This window comes from Nylanderia fulva, unplaced genomic scaffold (assembly GCF_048542155.1).
Source record: "Nylanderia fulva isolate GAGA-0341 unplaced genomic scaffold, ASM4854215v1 Scaffold20, whole genome shotgun sequence".
In the NCBI taxonomy this organism is placed as follows: Eukaryota; Metazoa; Arthropoda; class Insecta; order Hymenoptera; family Formicidae; genus Nylanderia; species Nylanderia fulva.
In genome coordinates this window covers 3465947-3490628 of record NW_028190264.1, presented here as the reverse complement: position 1 = coordinate 3490628, position 24682 = coordinate 3465947, and the positions used below count along the sequence as shown (strand labels likewise).

General features: G+C 34.2%; 1 protein-coding gene and 5 non-coding genes across 11 annotated transcripts in view; 5 read left to right on the top strand and 1 right to left on the bottom strand.

The window, feature by feature from the left end:
- The window catches only part of LOC114944077 (uncharacterized), a 78339-nt gene continuing 53657 nt past the window's right edge, over positions 1-24682 (bottom strand). For all 6 annotated transcript variants that reach the window (XM_085482384.1, XM_085482381.1, XM_085482379.1 and 3 more), the window contains 16 exons: positions 23379-23551; positions 19430-19594; positions 13331-14205; positions 12531-12911; positions 10289-10469; positions 7927-8025; positions 5424-5644; positions 5208-5346; positions 3871-4649; positions 3604-3695; positions 2647-3239; positions 2263-2509; positions 1865-2110; positions 1489-1669; positions 967-1234; positions 1-77 (listed from right to left, as the gene is read on the bottom strand). In XM_085482384.1, coding sequence (XP_085338510.1) covers positions 967-1234; positions 1489-1669; positions 1865-2110; positions 2263-2509; positions 2647-3239; positions 3604-3695; positions 3871-4649; positions 5208-5346; positions 5424-5644; positions 7927-8025; positions 10289-10469; positions 12531-12911; positions 13331-14205; positions 19430-19594; positions 23379-23551 — 4640 coding nt within the window. In that variant the 3' untranslated portion in view covers positions 1-77. The remainder of the gene's footprint in view (positions 78-966; positions 1235-1488; positions 1670-1864; positions 2111-2262; positions 2510-2646; positions 3240-3603; positions 3696-3870; positions 4650-5207; positions 5347-5423; positions 5645-7926; positions 8026-10288; positions 10470-12530; positions 12912-13330; positions 14206-19429; positions 19595-23378; positions 23552-24682) is intronic.
- On the top strand, positions 8364-8435 carry TRNAE-UUC (transfer RNA glutamic acid (anticodon UUC)). The gene has a single exon. It is a non-coding gene; the product is annotated as a tRNA-Glu (tRNA).
- TRNAE-UUC (transfer RNA glutamic acid (anticodon UUC)) lies at positions 8503-8574 on the top strand. The gene has a single exon. It is a non-coding gene; the product is annotated as a tRNA-Glu (tRNA).
- Positions 8999-9070, top strand: TRNAE-UUC (transfer RNA glutamic acid (anticodon UUC)). The gene has a single exon. It is a non-coding gene; the product is annotated as a tRNA-Glu (tRNA).
- On the top strand, positions 9510-9581 carry TRNAE-CUC (transfer RNA glutamic acid (anticodon CUC)). The gene has a single exon. It is a non-coding gene; the product is annotated as a tRNA-Glu (tRNA).
- On the top strand, positions 9753-9824 carry TRNAE-CUC (transfer RNA glutamic acid (anticodon CUC)). The gene has a single exon. It is a non-coding gene; the product is annotated as a tRNA-Glu (tRNA).

The following is a 24682-nucleotide window of genomic DNA, read 5'->3' as shown; positions in this document are numbered from 1 at the left end:
TTCCGTTGACGCGATTGGTGCAGTTTTGTTCTTGCGTTTTGCTCGTCGCGGTGGCACGGGTGGGTCAGACGAATTATCTGAAAAGGAATTTGCAGTTTTAGAAATAAATTTGATTTCGATAAAAACAAGAGAGTTCTTCGAATGAACTATTTTATAAGAAAATATACATTATAATATAATATTAAAAATTGAGATGTATTATTGTAACGTTTATGGTTCTTACAATTATGCATGATGCAAACGATGGTATGAATATATATGCGCTTTACGAACGAATTAAATTAAATCGCGAACGCGAAAGAGTAACCACGACGTTAGATTGTTCGAGACATACTGAAGGTGATTCCTTAGCAGTGACATGATAGGTCCTCCCTTCTTTCTACGCAGTCAATAATAATACTTATACATATATCAAATCTTTATCTTATGCTAGATGCAATTTCATTAAATATAAAAATGAAGAAACATCGCGTATTATAAAAAAAATTTTATTGTGTGTTTTATTGCATTTTATTGTATAAAATATTATAAATAGAAAAAAATATGGCTAATTTGAATTTTAGTCTATTCAGATGTTGAATATTTTATGCAACTATCTTAGAACTCTCTTGGACGATATATATAACACAAAATATTTTTTATTTTTGAAATATACGATATCTCATGAGTTCGTTTAATATTTTCGTTTAATATTTTTTATTCGAGGAAGGATGATAAAGCGTTTATACGAACGGAGTACTTTAACAACTCCATGCAGGGCTTCGTTCGCTAAACGGATTATGTCAATTCGATTATCTGTGACGAGGAACGTCAATTGTTCTATACGGTCGCGTATACATATAGATGTGACGTAGAGATAATAGTCTTTTCGCAAATAAAACTTTTCATAACATTTTGTCACATATAATAAGTTGAAAAAATTATATACAAATGTATTATAAGATATAGATGAATTATATTATTTACCTAAATAAAAACTTGACGGCTTGTTCTACTGACATCGAAGTCTTCTATAGATAGCAGCATACTGGCAGATTTTAGCGCGTTATTGTCAACTAGATCAGTCATGTATAAGCTGTTGGCATTATTATGATTGCCCATCGCGCTGGATGCGGCACTGCTATATGCGCTTGAGGTGTTCTGCACCGACGCAACATCCGTAGTTTTTTGAATAATCCATTTATTCATCATACTGGACGTTTCCGCCTCTGTCGACACGTCGAATTTGATATCACTGCAAACGAACGGGAGATTGGAAGAATTAATTTTTTCATTAGAGACATCTTTATTTTTACAGTATAATGTAAGAATAAATTAATCTAGTAATCGATCGCACAGTCGGGGAGATTAGTAATATATGTATAAAATACGTTTTAAATTCGTTTATTTAAAACTAATACTTGATGTGGATAAAATCGTTTTTGCAAAACAACTTTTATCGTATTTTAATAAATTTTTAAATTGATTTTAACGTTAAAGAATACTTACTGTAAATAATGATTCTCTACAGAGGCCTGGTTCTGATCATTTCGCGATTCCATAATCTTTTGGCTAGCGGGTTGCGAGAGAACCAACTCTACCGTTTCAGATGAGCTCTGCAGCATCTTCAGAGCGTCCTCGTAGCGAAGGTTGAGCAAGTTCTGTCCGTTTATTGCTACGATCCGGTCACCTAAATCGCGAAAAAATTTTACTTTTATATTTTATTCTCTAATTTTAATTTATTTTTTTAATTCACATGTATGTGAATTTTCTTTTTTTTCTTTTTGATTTATCTATTTTATTTGTATTTGAATTATAATCTCGATTGCGACGAGTCCGATACATCAGCTTTAAAGCGGAATAAACGTTTTACTCTCTTGCGAACCTTTATTGACGTTTCCGGCCATATCAGCTGATCCGCCAACGGAGACCGCCTGAACATAAACGCCGCCGTCGTTACCCTCTGTCACTTGCAAACCTATGCTACCACCGTGGCCACGTTCCAACTTGATCGTGTGCAAAACTCGTTCCTCGGCAAACGACAGCTCTTCCAAACGAGCCATTAAGGATGCCGACATCGATTCGTCTTCCGGAACACGAAAAGTTTCGTCGTCGGTTCGTATATCGGCATCTGTAGAGTAAAAGTAAACAGCGTTAGCTAAAACATTTTATTTCTTGTGTGAAATTTTTACATATATGTATAAGTATATTTATGCATATGTACAAAAAAATATAAATATGTATATGTTATAAAATATAATTATATAATTAGTTAATACTTACTTAGCACATATGCTTCCGGCATGGGTGATTCCGTGGATCGCGCCGATATTGATTGAATGGATGATTCGGTGTCGGATTTTAAAGATAGCGATTCCGTGTCGTCGGTAAGCGCGATATCTTTCTGCGGCAAACTGCTGTAGATTGCTCGTGTTCCCATTTTCACACCCAATCGACGGGGCAAGCTGGGTGTACGAAAACCACCCGACTGCCTTGGTGCGCCGTAATTCGGTAAACTAGATGTCTTCATCTAGTTTATAACATAAAATATCGTTAAACAGAAACGTACGATCAGTATTTCAAAAGTAATTGAAAATTGAAAATTTTTTAAATAATAATTTCCAATATTTGAACGAATAATGAACATTTATATAATTTAGACATTACCTTCTGCAGTGTCTTTTTCACGTCTGACACATTCCAAACTTCCTCCGGAACAGGGAACTCGCTCGAACTCTTTTTTTTCGAATTTAGACGAACCTTATTAATAGCGGCGTACAATTCTTCAGTGCTATCAGGTTTATCCAATTGATTATTGTTCGATATAGAAGTGACATGGCGGTTCGATATTTTGATGTTTTTCGGAACTGAATATTCAGTTTCAATCGATTTTGTTTCCAATAAGTTTGGTTTAGCTTCCAACAGAATCCCGTTCGGTGTCGTTAAGCCTCGATCCGATTCCTCTTCTGTGTCTCGCGATTGACCTTCTGGCTCCAATCGCACGTTGACTTGCGCGTAAAGAGCATCTTCTTCGGATGAATAAAAGCCAGGTTCGCGAACGACGTCTTTCGTTATTACCACGTTAGCATCTTTCTGAGGATTTTCGTTCTCTTTATTTTGATACTCCTCTAATTGCATCGGATAACTTATTTTCTTTTGAACCTTGACAGTGTTCGCAATCGCTATTTTAGTTTTACCGTCATCGATCTTCACTTTCAACGGCGTAGGTTTGTCTTCCGTTGTCAAGGGTACTCCAAAGTCTGGAAAACAATAAAAATCAATTTTTTTAAGCATTTATATTTAGATTTGAAAAAAATTGCACTTTGCAAAAACAATTTATGGCAGATTTATTAAATAATATTTCAAATAATTACGGTGAATTTAATAAAAATACAAGAATTTGAGAAATATTAGTAATAATTAATTAAAATTGTTTTTTTTATTCAATTTTCTTAAATATTTACTTTCCGAAAAAAATTGTTATAGAAGAGAAAAATCAAAATTCTAAGTTCGTGCGACAAAGTCATAATTTAACTAGTTGAAACTATTATGTAACTTCCGCGAAAGTTCAAATTCTAAGCATTTCAGCAAGTTTAATCGTTAGAGAGGAGCGTGTATATATACCTTTCGCGAGGCCTTGGAGCGATGTAAGCTCTGAATGAAGCCTTGAGAAGAACTGATGATGCAAGGAAGTGAGCTTGAAGGCGAAATAACTTCTGGAAAATAGGAAGATAACATATAATATATACGTACTTTCTCTATATCGTTATTGCGAGCGGCAATGGATGACAGTAAATGCAAATAATCGATAGGTATTTTCGCTGACATTTCATGCTACATATTTGAAAGTCGATCGCGATCGACCTTTCAAATGGAGACGGGCCAACTTACTTTCGATGATCCATCCGTAGCTTGAATTTGCATCGTTTCCCGTTCAACTTGCAGTTCACTACCAGACAATTCTTGTTGTAACTCAATGTCTGTACATCTCGCCACTGAAAGTGAGCCAATTCCGTTCTCTCCCTCGGTTCACCCCCTCGTTCCAGCAGCTTCAAGCCTTGAGCGTGTATCGCCAACCACACGTTACTCTCCGCTTTTTTCTTGCCGGTCTTGTTCTTATTGTTGTTGCCGTTAATGCCATTACTAATGACATTATTATTGTTCTTATTATTATTGCACACTTCGTCGTGATATAATCTCGCGCCTTTCGCCTGCTCGCTCGTGTAGGGAATCATCGGCGCGTTCTCGCGAGTGCCTAATAGCGGGATCCCGATGTTGCCGTAAGCGGGGCAGACTGTCGTTTCCCGTTCTGCAGATTTCTTCGGGTGACAAGACTTTTCCGCGCCGTCGAGCGTTGACACGGCGTCGCAGCTGTCAGACACGATCCTCTTTCCTTTTCTCTGCTGTGCCATTAGCTTCTCGAGCTCCTTCGAGTCCACCGTGGCAATGTAGTAGTGCGAGCCGTAATCCGGCAGGGACTGCGCGTGAGTTATGAACATCTCCTCGGCTTTGTTCGAGTCTAAGCCACGACGCTCGCGATGAGCGCGATGTAGTTGCGCTCGAAGTGTATCGGCGTCGACGCAGGGCGGCGATTGATGCCGGTCCGCGCTCAATATCACGGATTCCGGCACGTAATGCTCGAGGAGGAAATAATGTCCACAGCCGTGTTCCTGCCAAACGGAAAATAATTCGGAGATAAAACGGAGAAATTGCCCGCGAATTATGTCAAAGTGGTCAACGCTATCGTACACGGGGATCAAAACAAAATGTTTTTAACATTATTCCCTTCGATAAAAAGCATCTGAGAATGCTTTATTACCAATGCTCTGAATTTTTCTCTTTTTTTTTATTAACAGCTAAATTTCTATTAGAAATTAGGAAATTAATTTTTTTTATTTATCTTGGAGAGATTTAGAAATTCCTTGACACTGAAATTATTAGATTAAAAGATTTTTCGTTTTTTTTTACATACACAAATCTTTATGAAACATCAGAAATCTTATAGTTGTAAAGTAGAAGTTCACTGTCTTAATCTATAAGGGGATATAAAATTATTGCAAAGAGTCGAAAAATATGCGATGATGCAGTTTCTAATGTTGTTTAATCCTTATTATTTAGAGCTTATTTAGAGCTTAGAACTATTGTTCGCGAACATTTCACCGTTCCGTATCGTTGACGGTAATCTCATCTCAATAATAGCGCGTATCATGTAATTCTCGTTAACTCACATTGACGTTGTAGTTTCCGAATTCAGCTTGAAGTGCAAGCCCTGTCAGATTGATTAATTCGGAATAGGGGCAGACCAGCTGCTGCTCCAGTATGCATCGCCTTATTTGTAGATATAGTAGATGCTTCGATATCCAGCTTCTGTGGAAAGCGATACGATCAGTTAGTTGTAGGCGAAACGGAACAATGTTATTACTGAAGTTGATTTGAGAGCAAACCTGATGCCGCGAAGAGATGGTAGGAAGAATCGAAGCCGCAGATAGAGCATGAAACTGGTCGGTAGACCCAGGAAACTTTTGCTCTTGCCGCTGCTTAACCATCCCGGTGGTGCGACTTTATTTAATTTTGTATCGGGCGGTAATATCGCGAAATCTCCCGCCAGTAGCACGGCTAGACCCAGAGTGAAATTCTCGTCTAGACTTTCCGCTTGGACAATAGCCTGAAAGGATTTGCATATAACGTGAAGTAATATTAAAGTAATATTGTGTCTTGAAATTGGAATATATTAATATACACGTGAGTTTAACTGATATTAGATTCACTTTGCTTAATATGGCAGATAAATATGTATAGTTACAGCGTGTACTTAAATTTTTTTATGATAAATATGATCGATTTATTTATGTCAATACGCGATATAATAATTTCTACGAAAACTTGCGTGAATATTATACTCTCATTTGATATTTTTTAAATTTATATATTAGTATTTCTATTTGACATTTATCGCATATATTTTATTTTTGCGCAAAATATGCGAGATAGAAAGCTGAGATAATGTCCGTAAACTTTATGATTCCTCATGGAATTATGATGTGAGACAAACAATTAAATGCAGAGAGCGCGGTTGCATTTAATTGCTCTAAAAGTTTATTGTAGCACGACGGATGATATCTATTTTCACCACAGAGATAATTTTCCATAGGCGCTAATTTGCAAAAGCAACCTAATTTAGAAGCTCGCAACGGATTTTATCCCTCGTTTTCTTTTTTAAGCGCTATATAAATCGACCACCTATTAAAAATTGTACGCCAAAATACTCCGGTCACGTTTGAAAGCTTGATTTAAGTGGTAGATATATAGAGAGAAAAGAGCAAACTTAAGAGACAGAGGCTTGTCTTTCTGAAGTATCGAACCTTTAAATTGTATTAAATTCACTTTGCTTCATTCTCTCGTGTCTTCTACTTTAACATCTAAACTAATAACGATTCTACCAGCTTCTTATACTCTTCTCTAAAATTTTAAAGACCTTTACTGTTAATATAATCTAATCACACATCTGAGTGAATACCTTTTATTGTAATCATTATAATTTTTAATTAGCATACAATTTTATTTGTTTTAATCAATACTTTTATAATTAATTTAGAATATAATATTGCCCTCTTGCGATTCCTTCGCATTATATTGCATTAGCAGTAAAACGTCTATGTCGGACTTAAATATTGAAACGAATAGATTTTTATGAAACAAGAAGGAATTGCACGATATATATATATTCATCGTTGAGATCACATAACTCGTGGTTTGTGGATGTGTCGTATATAATGATTAGGCTTGGCGGCTCGCCAGAACTTCTCGCGAGTTCACGCCGGAATTTGTGGTCTCGTAAACAACCGGCCATGTCTTGGCTTTCGCGGCCCAAGTGTGGTTTTGAGAGGCCACTACCACGCGAGTATTACGATCGAATCAGTTTTGTTTGAGAACTAGCGGATGAAACATTTTTTAAAGGATTTTTGCCACGCAGAGGTAGAGTATATTTTTCCGTACGCGCAGTAAATAAGAGCATATAATTTCTTCGCGAAGGGGTCTCCAGATATATATTTCACTTACAGATGATACAATTTATTAGTGTCCTGAAAAGAATAGTTTTAGAGAAAAGTTTTATGAAGTGGAAAAGTTTTACGTGGTATGGAGAACAAAATAATGCATTTAAAGAGAAAATCGCCGAAGATTGATAATTATTTATAATTATTTCAATTAATTTTTCTAATTTATATTTAAAATATTTATTGCATTGATGAATAATGGATTACGATATATTTTATAATATTGATTTATCTCATCTTCAAATTAATATGTTATATATTTGATAACGTGAAAATAATTATTGATATAAGTGCACACACACGCACGCATTGCTTTGAAGATAAACGAATGCGAATGCTTATCAGTAGAATAAAGAAAACGAATGACAAATGAAAAATAATTAATGCGTTGGATTTTATTCTTTTAATGATAATCTTTCCGTTACAAACACATTCATCAATGCTGCTTTATTGAAAAATTTATTAATTCTTTATTATTTTATTATTCTTTGTTACAATATTATCAAATTCTAGATCAGTAGTGATAAACTGCTTTTTTTTGTTAGAATGGTTTTTTAATTCATCGAAATATAATTGATTGATGAATTTAGCCTCTTATCAGAGACGGACACTCTGTGGCAAATCCCCGATAGCGTGCAATTTTGATTGAACTTTAATCAATTTTCTTAAAAACGTGACACGGTCGAACTTTAAACTTTGGACAACATTTTCTGCTTAAATAATCTTTTTAATTAATAATTTTTATGGAAATATACATAGTTGATGTATGAAAAAAATTACTCTTTTATAAATTTAAAATATGCATTATTTCCCACCGTCAGGATTAAAAATTATTATCACAAAATAAAATTTTTAATATCCTCAAATAATTGGATTTATTCTGGGAGCTTACCTGAAATAAATCTCCGGCGGTGACCTTTTGAGGATCACAGGTCACTTCCACGCGTTGTCCTGTCAGCATTATTACGACTATTCGTCCAGAACTGCCCGCCTACGACACGAAATAAATTATTAGTTTCTCATCTTTGTATCATTTCGCTTTTTTTATTTTTTTCTATGTGATTTTATGTTAATATACATAATTATTTTTTTATTTATTTGCTGGTGTCAAAAGAAATGTCAAAGTTCTTGGTATGAGATTATTAATTTTAAAAGTTTCATTGTATGATACATTTTTTTAGTTTTTTAATATTAATATTTGCGTATTTTATACATATTATAAATTATACAAATATATTTTACGTAATTTCGAATATATATTTTAAAATATATTGATCAACGTGTCTTGTAAAATCTTGTATACAGTAAGGAATAAGGGTGATTCCAGGATCCGGTATGGTCTAGTGGCTAGGATACCTGGCTTTCACCCAGGAGGCTCGGGTTCGATTCCCGGTACCGGAATCTTTTTGACTTCAATTTTGCGTACACTTAAGTATAAGTGTGGGTTTAGGACCACCCGTTCTTGTAATCCGGTATGGTCTAGTGGCTAGGATACCTGGCTTTCACCCAGGAGGCTCGGGTTCGTTTCCCGGTACCGGAATTTTTTTTTTGTATTTTAAACTTTAAACTTGACAAAGAAAAACTTACTGTTAAATTAAAATTTGATTGTGAGTGTAAAAACATTATAATAAAACTAGAAAAGTGATAAATTAAAAAAAGGTCGAAGTTTTTTGTTACTTTTTTTATAATAAGAATTATTTGCAATATTAAATTAGAACACATATAATTTATTAAATTTTTAGAATATATATTCTATAAACTTTTGAACGTTTATTTTTAATAAAATTATTATTTCTTTCTTGATATATATTTTATGCAATGATAATATATAAATTGTGTTGAGTATAATTTTTTAAAAATAATTATGTACTCTTACTATATATACATAATAATTTATATATTATTTAAAAATTAAATCTATTCATATCTTCTTAATATTGAGATTTCAGCCTCCTCCTATCAAGTCCGGTATGGTCTAGTGGCTAGGATACCTGGCTTTCACCCAGGAGGCTCGGGTTCGATTCCCGGTACCGGAATTTTTTTGTCATTAAATATTTTTAGACATGCATACAATATTTATTTTGTTTATATTAATAATGCATTTTATATGTTAATTCATTTTTTAAATCAATATTTATGAATCAAATTAATGCTTTTGTATGCATTAAAAAATTTTATGCATAACAAAATTTGTACAAATTATAAATTGATTGTCATTTGTAATTTAAAATTTTTGTGTATGTTTATTTTTATCAAAATTAATGATTTGTATTATATATACGTAAGTTAATCTTTGTTTCTGAACCATTTAAAATAGTAAATTTTAAAATATTAACATTTAAATATTAAATTATACAATACATGTTAATTATTAAAAAATTATTTTAAAATAATATATTTAAAAAATTTTTTTTTAAAAAAACATTTCTCTTTGATTGTATGTTATTATTATTTGTATCACTACCATCATCATCATCCGGTATGGTCTAGTGGCTAGGATACCTGGCTCTCACCCAGGAGGCTCGGGTTCGATTCCCGGTACCGGAAGAATATCTTTTGCAAATTATATTTTTGCAAGTGTTTGAACATGGTTCCGCTTTCAAATTATTTTTCCTCACATAATGATATAAATTTATATAACATTTATTTAATTTTTAATTGAACGAATGGACAAAATCGGATGAGGATGATGATATGTAATACGAAGACCATACAACGTCCGGTATGGTCTAGTGGCTAGGATACCTGGCTCTCACCCAGGAGGCTCGGGTTCGATTCCCGGTACCGGAAATCACTTTTGTTTTGCCGCTCTCGCAAAATTTTTTAAATACCAACACAAATTCCATTTGATCGGACAGTTTTCAAAAGAAATGTAAAATTTAAATCAAACCAAGCAACTTTCTTATCAATGATATTTTTATAAAATTCTGATATATGTCAAGTGAAAGACATTTGACATTATCTAACGTTCTTATTACTTTTATTTTAATTATTAAATTATTAACAATTTAAATCATTATCCAAGCAACTTTCTTATCAATGATATTTTTATAAAATTCTGATATATGTCAAGTGAAAGACATTTGACATTATCTAACGTCCTTATTACTTTTATTTTAATTATTAAATTATTAACAATTTAAATCATTATCCAAGCAACTTTCTTATCGATGATATTTTTATAAAATTCTGATATATGTCAAGTGAAAGACATTTGACATTATCTAACGTCCTTATTATTTTAATTTTCTTACCTTGACTTGACCCACACACAATGTCTTCGGAGGTTGATTAGCTCGTACGACAAATTCAGGACCCACACATTGCGCTTTATTGAAACACCTGATGGGACCACCAACCGTTCTGTACAGACGCGATGGTGCTCTTTGCACTGCTCTTCCTCGCCGAGCTCTTGGCCCGTTTCTTACCATGATTCTGAAACAATATTTTACAATTTTTTCAAATTATTAACAGGCCAATTTTTATTATAAGAATGTATATGTGTTATAGAAAAAACTAGGCAGTTCTTGATAAGCTAGGATTGAAAAAACGGCTCGCAATTCGTTTTTTCGTCATCGTTTTTTTCTATGACTACGTGATTAATATGGATCGAGTAGAGTGGATTTTTTATTCGGCATAACAGACCGCGATACACCTAATTATACAGCGAACCAAAACGCTTATAGCAAAATTTCGTAGAAACGTGGAATTTCGCGATCTGCTATATGCAGAGCGATGTTAACTCTCGTGCGGAGTTTAATTAAAGTTTAATTAGACTCCAGATGCTCTTTTTTAGAGCAGTCATCGTTAAGTGCCTTCTTGTTTCGTCCCTTTTTCTTCACCTGTTCTTTTCTTCTCTTTTTTCCATCTTTTACCATTCGTATATTAATTTGACATAAGAACGAAACGTGATAAAAAGAGTCATGGATTCTTTTAAAACCGAATTAATTTCAATGATGTTTTAAGGGGGTAGATAACTTTGCGAAAAATTGACTTTTTTAAAAGTTAAATATTTAAGAAATGAAAAACTTTGAATATATATTTGAAACTTTGATATTGTAGTTTTAGTTTAATTTTAATTTTTTTATAATTCACAGATTTACACATTTTAAATTTATTTGATTGTGTTTGACAAAGAGCATGAGTCTGATTAATTTCTTCGATTTTTTGACAGACAAACAAATCTTTTAAAATTAAATTAAGTTGATTTTTAAAAGTCGAATGAGAACCTATGGAAAAAGCAGTTTATTTAAATTTCGCTTTGAACAATATTTTGAATGCCAACAGTGACATACAGTGAAATAACATTTACATTTTATTGATATTTCCGGACTTGAATTCCAACGCTGAAACTCGTTGCAATAATTATTTTGCATTACAGATTTATCGCTTTTGTTTGTTAGAAAATCACAAACACAATTTTAATTTAACCATTGATAATTTCCAGACGCAACAATTGGTATCAATTTTCTGCGACTAATTACGCATGTATTTTTTTCTATTTCCGATAGAAAATTCTGACTGATCCTATTTTTGATCGAAAATTCTGGTGAATCTATTTGTGATCGAAATTTCTGATTCATCGTAAAATCTCTAGTTCGCAATTTTCGCGAAGGTCAAAGGTTCGCCACATTTCGACCTTTCCACGGATAAACGCGGGGGCGAAATAGTCGACTGGCATGCATTAACTTGCAAGTGGCTGCATCATTTAGTCGATTTTACGCGCTTCCGGACACATTCTGTGCGCTTCGAAAGTGTACTGATGTGTGTACTTATACGTTAGAGGAGGAGAGGCCTATACTTCTCTGCGAGAGCAAACTTGGTTTGCTCAAAAGCGTTTATTAACACGAATATATGACTGGGGGGGCAAAACTTAATAATGCGGGTCGCATGCGAACATCTCGGAACTATTTAACGTTCTCCCTCGCACTCTAATTTAATGCCTGCGCTTGTCGCAAGATTGATGAAATTCCGGCAGAGAAAGTGCGAATTTTGGAAGGGATAAATTGTCAGATTCTTCGTCTCATAACTCGAGATGTTACACGATGTTGTGAATCCGCTCGCTTTTGCATGTACATATGAATGTTACTTTAAAGGAACTTTAAAACCTTGTAAGAATAAATAAGAACTGACTGATCTATTTTTTGATTTGGAAAAATACTGTTACTAAATAGAAGGAAATTTAATTAAAAGAGTGGAGGTTTTAATCTACTAGAAATCCTTTTTTTTTCTTTCCTCCTAGCTTCAAACGAAATTGATTATTGATTAAAATTTGATTTGAATTGAAAATGAACGAGTCTGAAAGTAGTACAAATTGCTTCGGAAATGCACATTTTCTTATATATAGGAGTAACAGCGTAATTTCGTTACTTGAGCTTCTGAAGAATAATTCACTTTCTTCTTTCTTTTATCGTGATTTAATGATTTAATAGACTTACAGTGAATTTTTACGCGCAGATATAATTGATTGCGCGATGACAAATAAATAAAAATTACCTGGGAGGTTTCGCCGGCGCTTCCGTTTGGTTGTTACACTCCGAGTCGGAGAGAGCAGCTCTTCTCAGGGTGGTGATAATTCGAGGTGGCTTCGGGGGTCCTTGAATTCCCCTGAGCCTCATGGAAGACACTGGATTTTGTTGCCGAATCATTTGTTCTTCCTTTTGCGCGACGCATCGAGATTCAATCATCGCGACACTCGGTTGCGACAATCGTTTGAAATCCTCGTCAACTTGCGTTCTATTAGGCAGCTGCGGGTTCGAGTGCTGCCTTTGCAGGACTATTCTTCCCATAGATGTGCGTTCGTAAATATCCTCGCGAAGACGTTCGTTCGGTTCCGAAATTATGTTCGGTTGAGAGCGACCGGTGTTCGACGGATGCCTGTTTGTTTTTAATATTCCAAAATGAGAAAAGAACGTACAGAATAGAATGAGATTTAAGTAACTTATTAAATTTTTTTACTTTTGACACTTGAGATTAAAAATAAAAATTTTATAAATAATTTATATGTTATAATTTTATTATTTAATTAACTTATAAGTAAAAGTTTGTTTGAAATTTAAAATAAAATTAATTAGGATGGACATTTGATTTTAAATTCATGAGATATTACTTCTCTCCGATATAAAGTAATTTTTGAAGTAATTTTGACATAAGGAGCTATCGCGGGATTTATTGCATTTTGAAAACAAATATTTAATATCGCCTAAGGAGATTTATCGATGTATTGTAAAAATGATATAACAAATTTAATGAAATATAATCGATTTATCAACAAAAGGACGATGTCCTGCGCTTACCTGCTTATCGATGACGATCCATCGTGAATATCGTCGCCGCGACGAATCGCCTTTGCCATTAGACCATTGACTCGCACATCCTGGGAGCTCAGGAAGGGCTTAACCGGCAGAGCATATATCGGGTCGTAAATATTTTTGTCAGGATTACTGTCAGTCGTTGCGTTGGTAGTTGTCGTTAGCAGATTGCCGCTGCTCCTGGTGTGCTGAGGCAGCGTGTAAACCGGCTGTGAATACGTTCTCGAGTGATGATGAATCCGACGTTGATGATGAGTCGTCGACGGTCCTATCGATCGACTACCGCTTTGGATGTCCAGTTGTGATTGAAACTGTGTTCTGCAAACGTTCATAGTGGTAACTTCTCCGTGTTGCTGCTGCTGCTGCTGCTGCTGCTGTTGCGAGTCGCATAAGCTTGATAGATTAGGGTGCGACAGGGAATTGCGCGATTGCGCCCTGAAATGCGCCCCCTTCGCGTAATAATGATTGTAATGATTCTGACGATGATTCTGCGAGTACTGGGCGTAATTTTGTTGTTGTTGTTGAAGCGAGCGAAATTGAGCGTGATCTTGCTGTTGTTGTTGTTGCTGCCTCTGCTGAGCAGTCAGCTGATCCGACAAATGTCTGACATCAGGCTGATGTTGAAATGGTGGCAGTTGAACGTGGTTCTGCTGCCGTTTCAGATGATGCTGGCCGTAGATTCTCTCGCGACTTGTCTGATCGACGATGTTTCGTGCAGGACACAGAGTTGTCAGCTGATAGTAGGTTGCTCGCTTTCGCGCGGCATATTGCGGTGATCTCACCACTTCCCGATACATCTCCATCACTATATGCGTAAAGGGCCTTGCTTGTAAACGTGTTCGGCAATATTCAGATATTACCTGTAAAACAGAGAAACATGATACGTTGAATTATATGTTAATAGTGTGGGTGGCTGGTATTGATATCTAATATACAAAGGATTTATATATAATATATATGATGATTAACATCGTAAATTAAATTATGACACGGTTTGGAATATTGTGTCATTTAGGGGAAGGCATAAAAAATGAAAGTATAAATTTTTATATAAAAAATTTGAACAAAAAATTCGGGTGTTATTTTTTGCGAGACAAAGTTACTTGATTAAGGCAGTACAGTTTGCCATATATATTAATCCGATAACCCCCCAAAATTGATGAAATCTCGCCGACGAGAAAGGGCGCGGGAGCACGCTGCATGCGGCGTAATACGGAACCGCAATTTCTATCGAGGATTCCTCGGCGACCAATAAATTATCCCAGCCCTCGGAGTACCTACTTTGCCTTGGAATCTATATTCGCACAGATAAAGCAGCCCCCGATGGTTGAACACGCCGTTGGGTTAAACTAGAATCGCACGCTGACTTCGCAGTCGGTGGATGTTAGTCCTGGCCCGAATAGTCAAACCATCTGCTATTATTTGTTAAGAACGTAATAGTTTACTTATGTAGACTATTACTTTCTCTGCGATTGATTCTTTAAATATATATATTTTCGTCAACCGTTATCACACAATTTTCATGAAAAGAGTATTCTTTCCTATTTTTTCCCAAGATCTTTGTAAAAGTTCTTAGGAAAATCTTGTAAAAGTTTCGCATTTATTACACTATTATTAGGAATAGAAGAAAGCGTTAATAAATAGCGGCACTTTTCTCAACTCGTCGGATCTATAGAATTCCGATTAAAGCCATTGTTCCTTTAAGTTAATAGTTCGTTTCTCTATTGCGCGATGCGAAAGTTTCAAAACTAGATAATCGGCTCGCTGACTAGCACGATAAACGCATTGGTGCGGTCGTATTATGTTCACGATGATTATTATGAACTTGAATGGACGTTTATCTGACATATATCATTTAGACAGACGTAGACATGTGTATAATCAAACATGTAGACATATATCCATATAAAATGTTTTATACATATACATATAAATCAAATATATCAGTATATTATTATTTATTCAAGTTATTATAAAACTGAAATAGTTTGAATTTTATGTACAAAAATCTGTTGATATCGATATTCAAATTAAAAGTCAAATCTTTTTTATCATGGTATCTTTTGCACATTATCCCATTCGTAAATTAAAAATGTCATTCGAGGTAAGAAAAAGAAATGAATTTCCTGTTTTACCCTAAATTTTCACGCGTTTTAAGACTTGAGAGGGTTGGCTTCGAAAGGGTCGCCGCCGCCGCGATTTTGAGATTGCTGGCCGTTAATCATCGGGCTCGGCGAAATTATCGTAGTTATATGTACGTATAGAATGCATACCGCGTGCGTTCGTATGCAATTTCGTGTCCGGAACCGTCGCTCTCGTCGAGCCGCGTTAAATCCTCTGAAAATCCCCGGAATTGTGCGCACGAACCGGTCCGCGAATTTATTCCTCATAATGTCGCGACACCATCGTGCCTAATGACGTCCTGCGGCTGCATAAAGTAATCTCTCGAGAGCGAGATTCGGACCTCGTGACTTAGCTCGCGCAGATTTATCGCTCCGCCACGCAAGACGTTTTAATCTTTATTCCGGCTCTTGTAATCACTGCGCTATTATACTTATTCAAGTTATTATTATAAAATTCAAGAAGTTCGAATTTTGCATACGAAAATCTTCTTGATATTCAAATCCAAAGTCAATCGTGGTTTTTGTATATCTTAGCCCGTAAATCGAAAATGTCTTTCTGTTCCACTAAATTTTTACACGTCTAATTGTAAGATTATTCTAAGGAAATTGACTGGAAAAATTTTGAAAGGATCGCATCGATCGCGTGCTCTCTCCGCATCCGTGTAGAAACGTGTGACGTGCTGCATCCTCGCGATAATGCATCCAAGCGGCGCTGCAACGTGCGACCGCATTCTCTATCACGCAATCTGTTCATCCTAATATTTACACGCGAGAGAAGTCTGTATTACTCGTATTTCCTGTCTGTTTGCCTTTCGATCAAAATCATTTAATCGCACGCGGAGGCGTTGCGAATCGTTCACGATTAAATTTCATCTTGTCACTTGCATCCCTGTAAATGCCACGCTATCCGATATAAACAGATAGAAATCGTTCGTGCATGTTACATATTAAAATTTCGCATGTACGTAACGAAATTGTGTGATATCGCAAATTGTCACGCTGATATCGCACCTGGAAAATATGTACATAACGATTTAATTTTAGTACGTAAATAAGATAGAAGAGAGAGAGAGAGAGAGAGAGAGAGAGAGAGAAAGAGAGAGATGAGAGTTTTAATTAATATTAATCTCATGTTATTTATTACACACGAGTATATTATGTGGACAATCAGAAATTAATTAAATACAATTTAATATCGATCGTTTAAATATTTCACGTAACGTTTATTTATTTAAATTATAATGAACAACTATATAAAATATATACACTCATTAAAAAGACCATTGAGACTTAAGTTAACATGGTAAAACAAATAGACTTTTTTGTTGTATATAAATGTCACATAAGGAATATCCGATTTATCTCTGTAGTTTTCAATCAAATGTCACGTTTTTACAACAATGTAAAATATTTTTCATTTTTTGTTATTTTTCATTATTTTTTGTACATAATACTCCTCAAACGCACCGTGCCGTAACTCATCGAGCAATTATTTGCAATTGTCGGAGACGGTCTGAATATTGACTCAATTGATTATTTAATTCGTGTATTTAAATTACACAAATGTTTGTATATACCCATGTATATAAAGAAAAATATAATATATAGAGTGACTCGCATATTATATTCTACTTAATATTTTCTCACGACAACAAATTCTCTTTCTTCAATGAATCAAAAATTACTTTTTTCTGAGAAAGAAAGGAAAGAATGCGATTTCATTACATGCAATTTACATACAACTTTTTAATTGTCGACATTATATAGCTCGAAAAATGAGATGAATTAATATTTTATTAAAGTTTCTGAGATCATTTATTAATATTAAATTTTTAGCTGTAATTGGAATATCTTTTTATATTGAATTCACGTTTATTTTACTACTTTTTATTTTACTTTCCTCAAAAAAAAAAAAAAAAAAAATAATAATTTAACTACAGAGATTTTATCGCGGAACGCCTTTCGTGCAGTTAATTAAATTGCACTATGCGTTTTAGTTGAAATATTAAATATCGTCTCTTTGATTCACCCTCGGTCTTCGGAATTTCACTTAAAGAGACGCGCATACATTCGCATTGTACGTGTCTCTCTTCTGTATCCCTTGTCATACAAATCATCGACATCTGCCTCGAGTGGTGTCTCGTCGCACAAATGTCGCGAAGCGCGCTCGCTCTCTCCGTGATGAGTAATTCAATTAAAGCAAGCTGTAGACCGGCGGCGGATACCCAAGGGCTGTATCGTGGCTATGATTAAGTCTACGTGGTTAATCGATTAATCTTCTATGGATATTATTGAAGTCAGACATAATCTCTATATATGCGCGCATAGTTAATAGTGTTTGAAGAAAATTATTTGGAAGCGAGTTCATGATATTGCACAAGTGTACATATATTATATATAATTTTGTGTTCAATTAAATTTTTAAAGATTAAGATTTCTAATAATTTTTAACATATAATATCTGTCATGTTTTCTAAAAGTTACAAATCTAAATTATTGCATGTATAATAAATGCAAGCTCGAATAAAATGCATAAGCGTGATGATATATAATATAATATTTTTATTTTTATTTAAATTTATATATAATTTATATAAGTATGATAAAAAATTGCAATAGTTGTTATAATCATAAAGTGTATATGCAATATTGAGACTAATTGTACGTCTCAAGTGCTTGAGTCCTTTCAGTCGAATCGAGTCCTCGTGACACGTTGCGTGAGATAATTGAGAAAATTCAGAACTACATATTACTAACGACTAATTGCTTATTCTCCAGTCTCTCTCGATGCGCGCCATGCACTTCCCGAGTATATGCGCTCGATTTTAGTCCGATGCAGCTGCTCGCACGAGCACGTTCGCGACGTTGAATTACTCACCATTCGTAACCGTGATGTGAAAATTAATTTTGCTACGTGCTACTATACTTGGGATTAGGTATTGTTAACCGCAGGTTGTCAAGATCGGTGCCGCGTACGATACGGTGTAGCTACGATAAAGTACCTTAGGTACGATTCGTCATGCCTACGCAATGACGACTTCTTTAATATATTACAGTGCTTATTCAAACGTCTGATTTAATATAAGAAGGTAGGCTTTTATCCTAACAGATTCATTTATTCAATTCATTTTCGGAATGTATTCTCTCTTTGTAACTGTTAATTAAAACATTCGTTACTATTCGTTAATACTCTTTGTAGCTTAACTTTTGAATCTAATATTATATAACTTTTTTAATCGTGGAATATAAAATATGTTTCAATAAGTAAAAAGTATAATTATTATGTTAAAATAAATTACGAAATAATAATTTAAAAAATATATATACCAGGTTTGTTACTTTATTAATTTTATTGAATCTATTTATATTAAATATATAGTTTGCATTAATATATAGATTACTTTTGCAGTTGTGTTAATAGATGTACATTTATCTCAGTATGGCTATTAATAGAACGATAAAATCATAAAATCAGATAATTGAAAAAAAAAATATTTGACGAAAGATACGTATTCGGAAAATGACTTTTTACGCATTATTAAAACGCGCAGGATAAAATATCAAACGTTAAAAATCGCAATAAACGATTCTTGTTGATTTATTTCGAACGGTCGATGTAATGCTCGTGCAATAAACTCCGAAATTGCGAGTTATCTGACCCGTTCTCCTCGTGGTAAAATCGGCAGTCTTTTATTATAGCAGATTGTGCATTGCTCCGCTCACAATGCTCTCGAGTTCTGTAACGCGATCCTGTTGTGCGCGTGAATATTCGCGTTGATGATAAATGAATCGAGTACAACAGTTTTTCGAAAAGGGCGGACAAAACGCACATTCAACGCACTTGTAAATAACTACTGCATCGAGAACACGCTGATACGAGAGCGTGGGCTATCGCGTCGGGAAATGAAACTTATATATATTGGAGATAGAGGAGGAAAGCCATTAAAACTTAAAAACTTACATCGAGCAAATTCATCAAAGAGGCACGTCTACGAGGATCAGGCTCCGTCATGGCGGCAAATACTGATTGCAAAGCGGAAGAGGGTGAAACAGAAACGGTCCCCGTTAATGCCGCTATTCTAGGAGTCGTGTCGAGTAACGCCCTTCCTAAAGAGTACATCCACATCTGTAATCAAAATAAGATCAAATATTAGAGAGAGATTTAGAAGTCTCTAAAATATTTTTCAATCAGTATAAATATTTTGCTAAAAATTTCTAAATCCGTCTCTTTATGGGATTCTATGCATTTCAACGCATATGTAGTTGTGTCCTCACTTTTTCGGAGAATGCGAAATATTCACTAGCAATGGTTACAGTGGTATATACAACGATTACCTAGGCCAACACGAGCGTGAAAAAGCGTTACTTTTTTCGACGATTGTCGCTCTTACATTTTTCACTGCGTGACACAAGCGAGTTGTTAGAATGATCTCTGTAACACAACGCTGAGAGTCGCACAGGTGCTGTAGCCTACATGTATATATATATATATATATATATATATATATATATATATATATATAATGTAGTTACCATTGCTTCCCGTTTTATGAAAAAACGAAAAAAATGATGCAGCTGGAACTTGAAGTCAATGTAGCTTAAATTTGTGAAGCTTTCACATTTTTTAAATACTGATATTTATGTAAAAAGAAATAAAATGTATCAATGAAGTAATTAAAAATTGGATAATTAAAATTAATGAAATGTATAAAGTTTTGCATGATAAAAGTCTTGCACTGATGCAAACTTATATCATCTTGAATATAATGTCCTGTTTATTCAAATATTAAATGAAGATGAAATGTCATTGATGCTTATTTTTCAAGCATATTAAAGAGATAAAGTACCTATAGTCAATATTTTTTTATAATATTGAATGAAAGTATTGGATAACATTGTTTTTTCAACAAGTAAAAATATTGATAATTGCTATTCTCGGATCTATTATATAATCCTTCTTGATATATCAAGATACGTGTGCATGCATGTTTCACATATGCGTGTTTTCTTTTATCAAATAAATCCAATTATTAAATCCGCTTTAGGATGGCAAGAAAGACTTGGCTTTCGAGACTCGAGATTGATGTATTATTCTTCGCCGCGCGACACAGCTTAGCTGATACAAGAGAGACTACTCTTCGAGATGGTATTTTATTTATCAGCCTATAGATCTTCGTCTAGAAAAATAAATGCAAAAATCTACAAGTTTCACAAGATTGTTTTACAAAATTCAGTGAAAATATCTTTAATCATTTGACACCTTTCTCAGTAGCTATTTACTTATCTACGTGAATCCGTACACATTTTTATACACGAATATAAATTTTAAAATACGTTACTTTAAATTTTAGCATAAATAAATTTCTTATTATTTAATATATATGCTGCTCTACACATATATTTGATACATGGTATATAAACAAAAGATTCGAAATTGTTTTAGCTGTTCCAAAAAATATAATTAATTTTTTGTTTGTTGCATATCTTTTGATTAATGCCCGTATTTAATATCTATTTTACATAGAATTTTATATAATATAATTATGCTATTAATTTTATTAAAAAATTTTTTTATGATTACATATTCTTTTTATTAACATCCTATTACGTTACAGGCGAGAGAATATGAAATGTTCAAATCATACACTCGTCTTCTGTACCTAAATCAAAGTTTGATATTGGGGTTTTGCAATGTAGAACGGAACAGTTTACTGGTGTTATGTCGGGAAGTTGTAGAAATTACTGTATCGTTTTTTCTTTTTATTTTGTTTTATTGTAGAAACTTGTAAAAGAAAAGGCATTTCTTTCCATGCATTTTACAAGATTAAATTAGTTGCCTTTCGTATAATTCTTGTAAACGTCTTTTGTTGTCTGTGTCTTCATATTGAAGAAGTATTGCTGAATGTCTAATGAACTGTTAATTATTTCCAGCTCAGTAGCGCAATAAAATTAATTATATTTTTTCCTGAAATAAAATGCCATTCTTCTTTCTTTGCTAAAATCTTTGCGATAAAATAGAATTTATTTCTCAATATCATGTTTTAAAGCATCGTTAATGGAGATGCACTAGTACTTTATTCGATTGAAATTGAATATTGCATTTTGATGTTGACTTGTGTATAGAATACTGACAGAGAGAAAACAGATTGAAATATTAAATTCTAACGAGTTTTAGTGAAAAAATTTCTCATGTTTTGCATTTAATCAATATAGTATTTTCAAGATAATATCTCTCTGCGTTACGAATGTAAGTGGAAAGAGAAATATACTTTACTTGAACTTCCTCTTTACATTTTTAAAATATTTTCTCAGTCCCATATCATAAATTCTAGTTTCCGAATAACATATAAAATGCGAAAATTAATATCTAATTTTTTTCCAATATTAAATCATTTCTCTTTAATTTGTTTAATTGTATTGACATTATAATTTTTTCCATCATACTACTTTTCTATATATTAACAAATATATATTAACATACGAATGTCCATGTCAGAAAATTTAAAATTTGTTACAATTTTTCGCAAGAGATTTCATAAAATATCGAATGATTAAAATATAATATATAGACTTTATATTTTTACCATTGAATCTTTATAAACACCAAAGATTTTATTTCAATGCTACATCAATATAGTTACGCGGATTGCAAAGTTTTCCCTGTAGTCGCGTAAACGTAAATTACAATCGCTTTTGTGCGCAAGATTAACGAGCGATACGGATATAGCAGGCTGTATCAGGGTTGCGTGCTTTCCGCAAGGACTTATCTTTTCGTTAGAGGGAAGGCTTCGAAATCGGTGATATAAAAGAACGATGAGAGCCGAAGTTTATTTATCGTGCGCGCCGTTTGTTCTGCCTTTAATCTGCAGGAGATAAATACCCCGGTCCGTGTTGAAACAACGAAGCTCTATCCGGCCATCAACGGGAAGAAAGGATGGCGCTAAAGGGGGTAGAAAGAGCGAAAAAAAAAAAAAAGAAATCGCGGCGAGAGATGGAGGAAGCGAGAAAATCCGACAGACGCGCGCGCCGAAAAAAATATGGAGAGAGACGTAGAGAAATGTGGCGCTAGGGGATTTTGATAAAGGTACTAAAAATGCTGCATCCCTCTTTACGTTCTTCGAAATCTTTCGAACAGTCGGCCTCGCAAAACGACGGCCCCGTTAAAAATTCAGCTCGACGCTGAAACGCGGATGTCGAGCAAATATAGAGTCGTCGGACCGTCAAAGGACGACCATGGCGGCTTAATCCTTTTCGCGCTGAAAGGATTTTAATAGAACGCGTTCTTAATTCTTCGCTCTTTTAATTACACCATCACCGACCTCGCCCTTCCGGTAAATAGCGACGCTATTTATACGCACATATGTGTAAAATCGACCAGCCGAAACGAAGATATTTTTGATAAATATGTTTCTCTCTTCTCGAACTTCCACATATTTCGTGATTACACGGAAATACTTCATTATGCATAATTATTCGATTCATTGAATATTTATTTTTATCGGGATAATACACATTAAAAGCATTACAGATATCACATTTTGTGATTATTCAAAAGCTGCGAGCATTTCGCAAATTCGGATAATAATAAATAAATGCGTTGTAGAGGCGGGAAACCGAACGAGACATGAGAAAATTTACGGGAAAAAATGGAGAAAATTAATTTTAAAATTTATGACAAATATTTTATACAACATACTAGGCAGGAATAATTTAACGTTAATAAGATTTAGTGAGTCGGTGTTATATGATAGAGCAACGGATGTAGTAAAAGAAAATTTCAAAATGCTACACTAAAATTCATCAAAATTATTTTACATGGATTTTACAGTCGGAGCGCGCGTAATCCGTTATTGAAAAATTAGTTATTAATGGCGCATCATCAAGCTCTGTGCGTTGGAAATGTAACGTACTTTTTCCGAATCCGTGTCCGAATAAATCCGACCGGGTCGATATTCTGGTGGTAAATACGCGCGAGCAGTCTCCGGCGGCGCGAGCTGCAGCAAAACCCTGCCATGTGGTGTCAATTCCAGTGTGTGTGGAGTCACCACTGGTCCTGCTCTTGAACCACCCACCACGCCTCCATCTGGAACAAATATTAATAGGAAGTATTAGAGATTATGTATGTGCCATCAGATATGTAAATTACTACGCAGCAAAAAAAAAATAGAAGTATCTCGTCAGCTAATAATGCCAAAAGTACTTCGCTAAATTAAGTATCATATTTGTTTTGACAGTTATAAATAATAATGAGAGCAATTAGATGTATATTAATAATATAATATTAAATTCATATACACTGTACAGTTATGTTTAAAGATGATATACTGCATATATATATATATATATATATACATGTATATATATTTTTTTTTTTGTAATTTTGAGAGAAGAAAGCTGCCATTTTTGGATAAACTTATACGGAGAAAATTTGTATACAGCAGAGAAAAGGGAGTAAAATTTATTTAAGATTTGTAGGACGAGTATAAAAAATTAAGTACACGAAAATTCTTGGAATTTATTAAATGATATGACGTATACACAGAAATCTCTTTGTCTTTCGGGATAGTGGTTTGGCGTGTTGTAACTTAACCGATGGTTTTAATGTGTTGTATATAATGATTTGTCGCTCGAAACTCTCTATAATCGGTCGCACTTGTGCCAAACTCTACTTACGGAGAATTAAAGTTATAATTAATTCTTCGACTATCTAGTTACAGTTATAGGAAGCGCGCGACCGATAGGCTTAAAGGCAGTTAGAAATTGGTCGCAGGTGCGCGTATGAGAATCTTCTACTCGACAAGGGGATTTTCCGGAAATTGCTCGGTTTATTTACCGCGCGTTCTTGCCATCCAGAATCATTTATTATGTTTGTAATACTCTGCGTACTTTTCAACGTCCACTGTCAGGGGGTCCTACGGAATTGTGTAAACCTTTGGGATGTAATTGAAGGGAAATCGCGTTGGCGAGGTCGGGAAAGATTGGAGGAAATGGTGAATCTTCCCGACCGCTTCTGTAAATCTCATCTTCTTCTGCAAACTTCTAATCGTATTTTCTTGAATTCGCGTGCGCGCGCCTTCAGTTGGCTTCAATATCGACCAAAGACGGCTGCTAGTCAATCTTTTTAACATTTTCCGATCGTGGTTATAACGGTGATTGAATTTTATCGCAGTTTCTGTATTATTACATTATGGATGTATATAGAAGAATATCGACT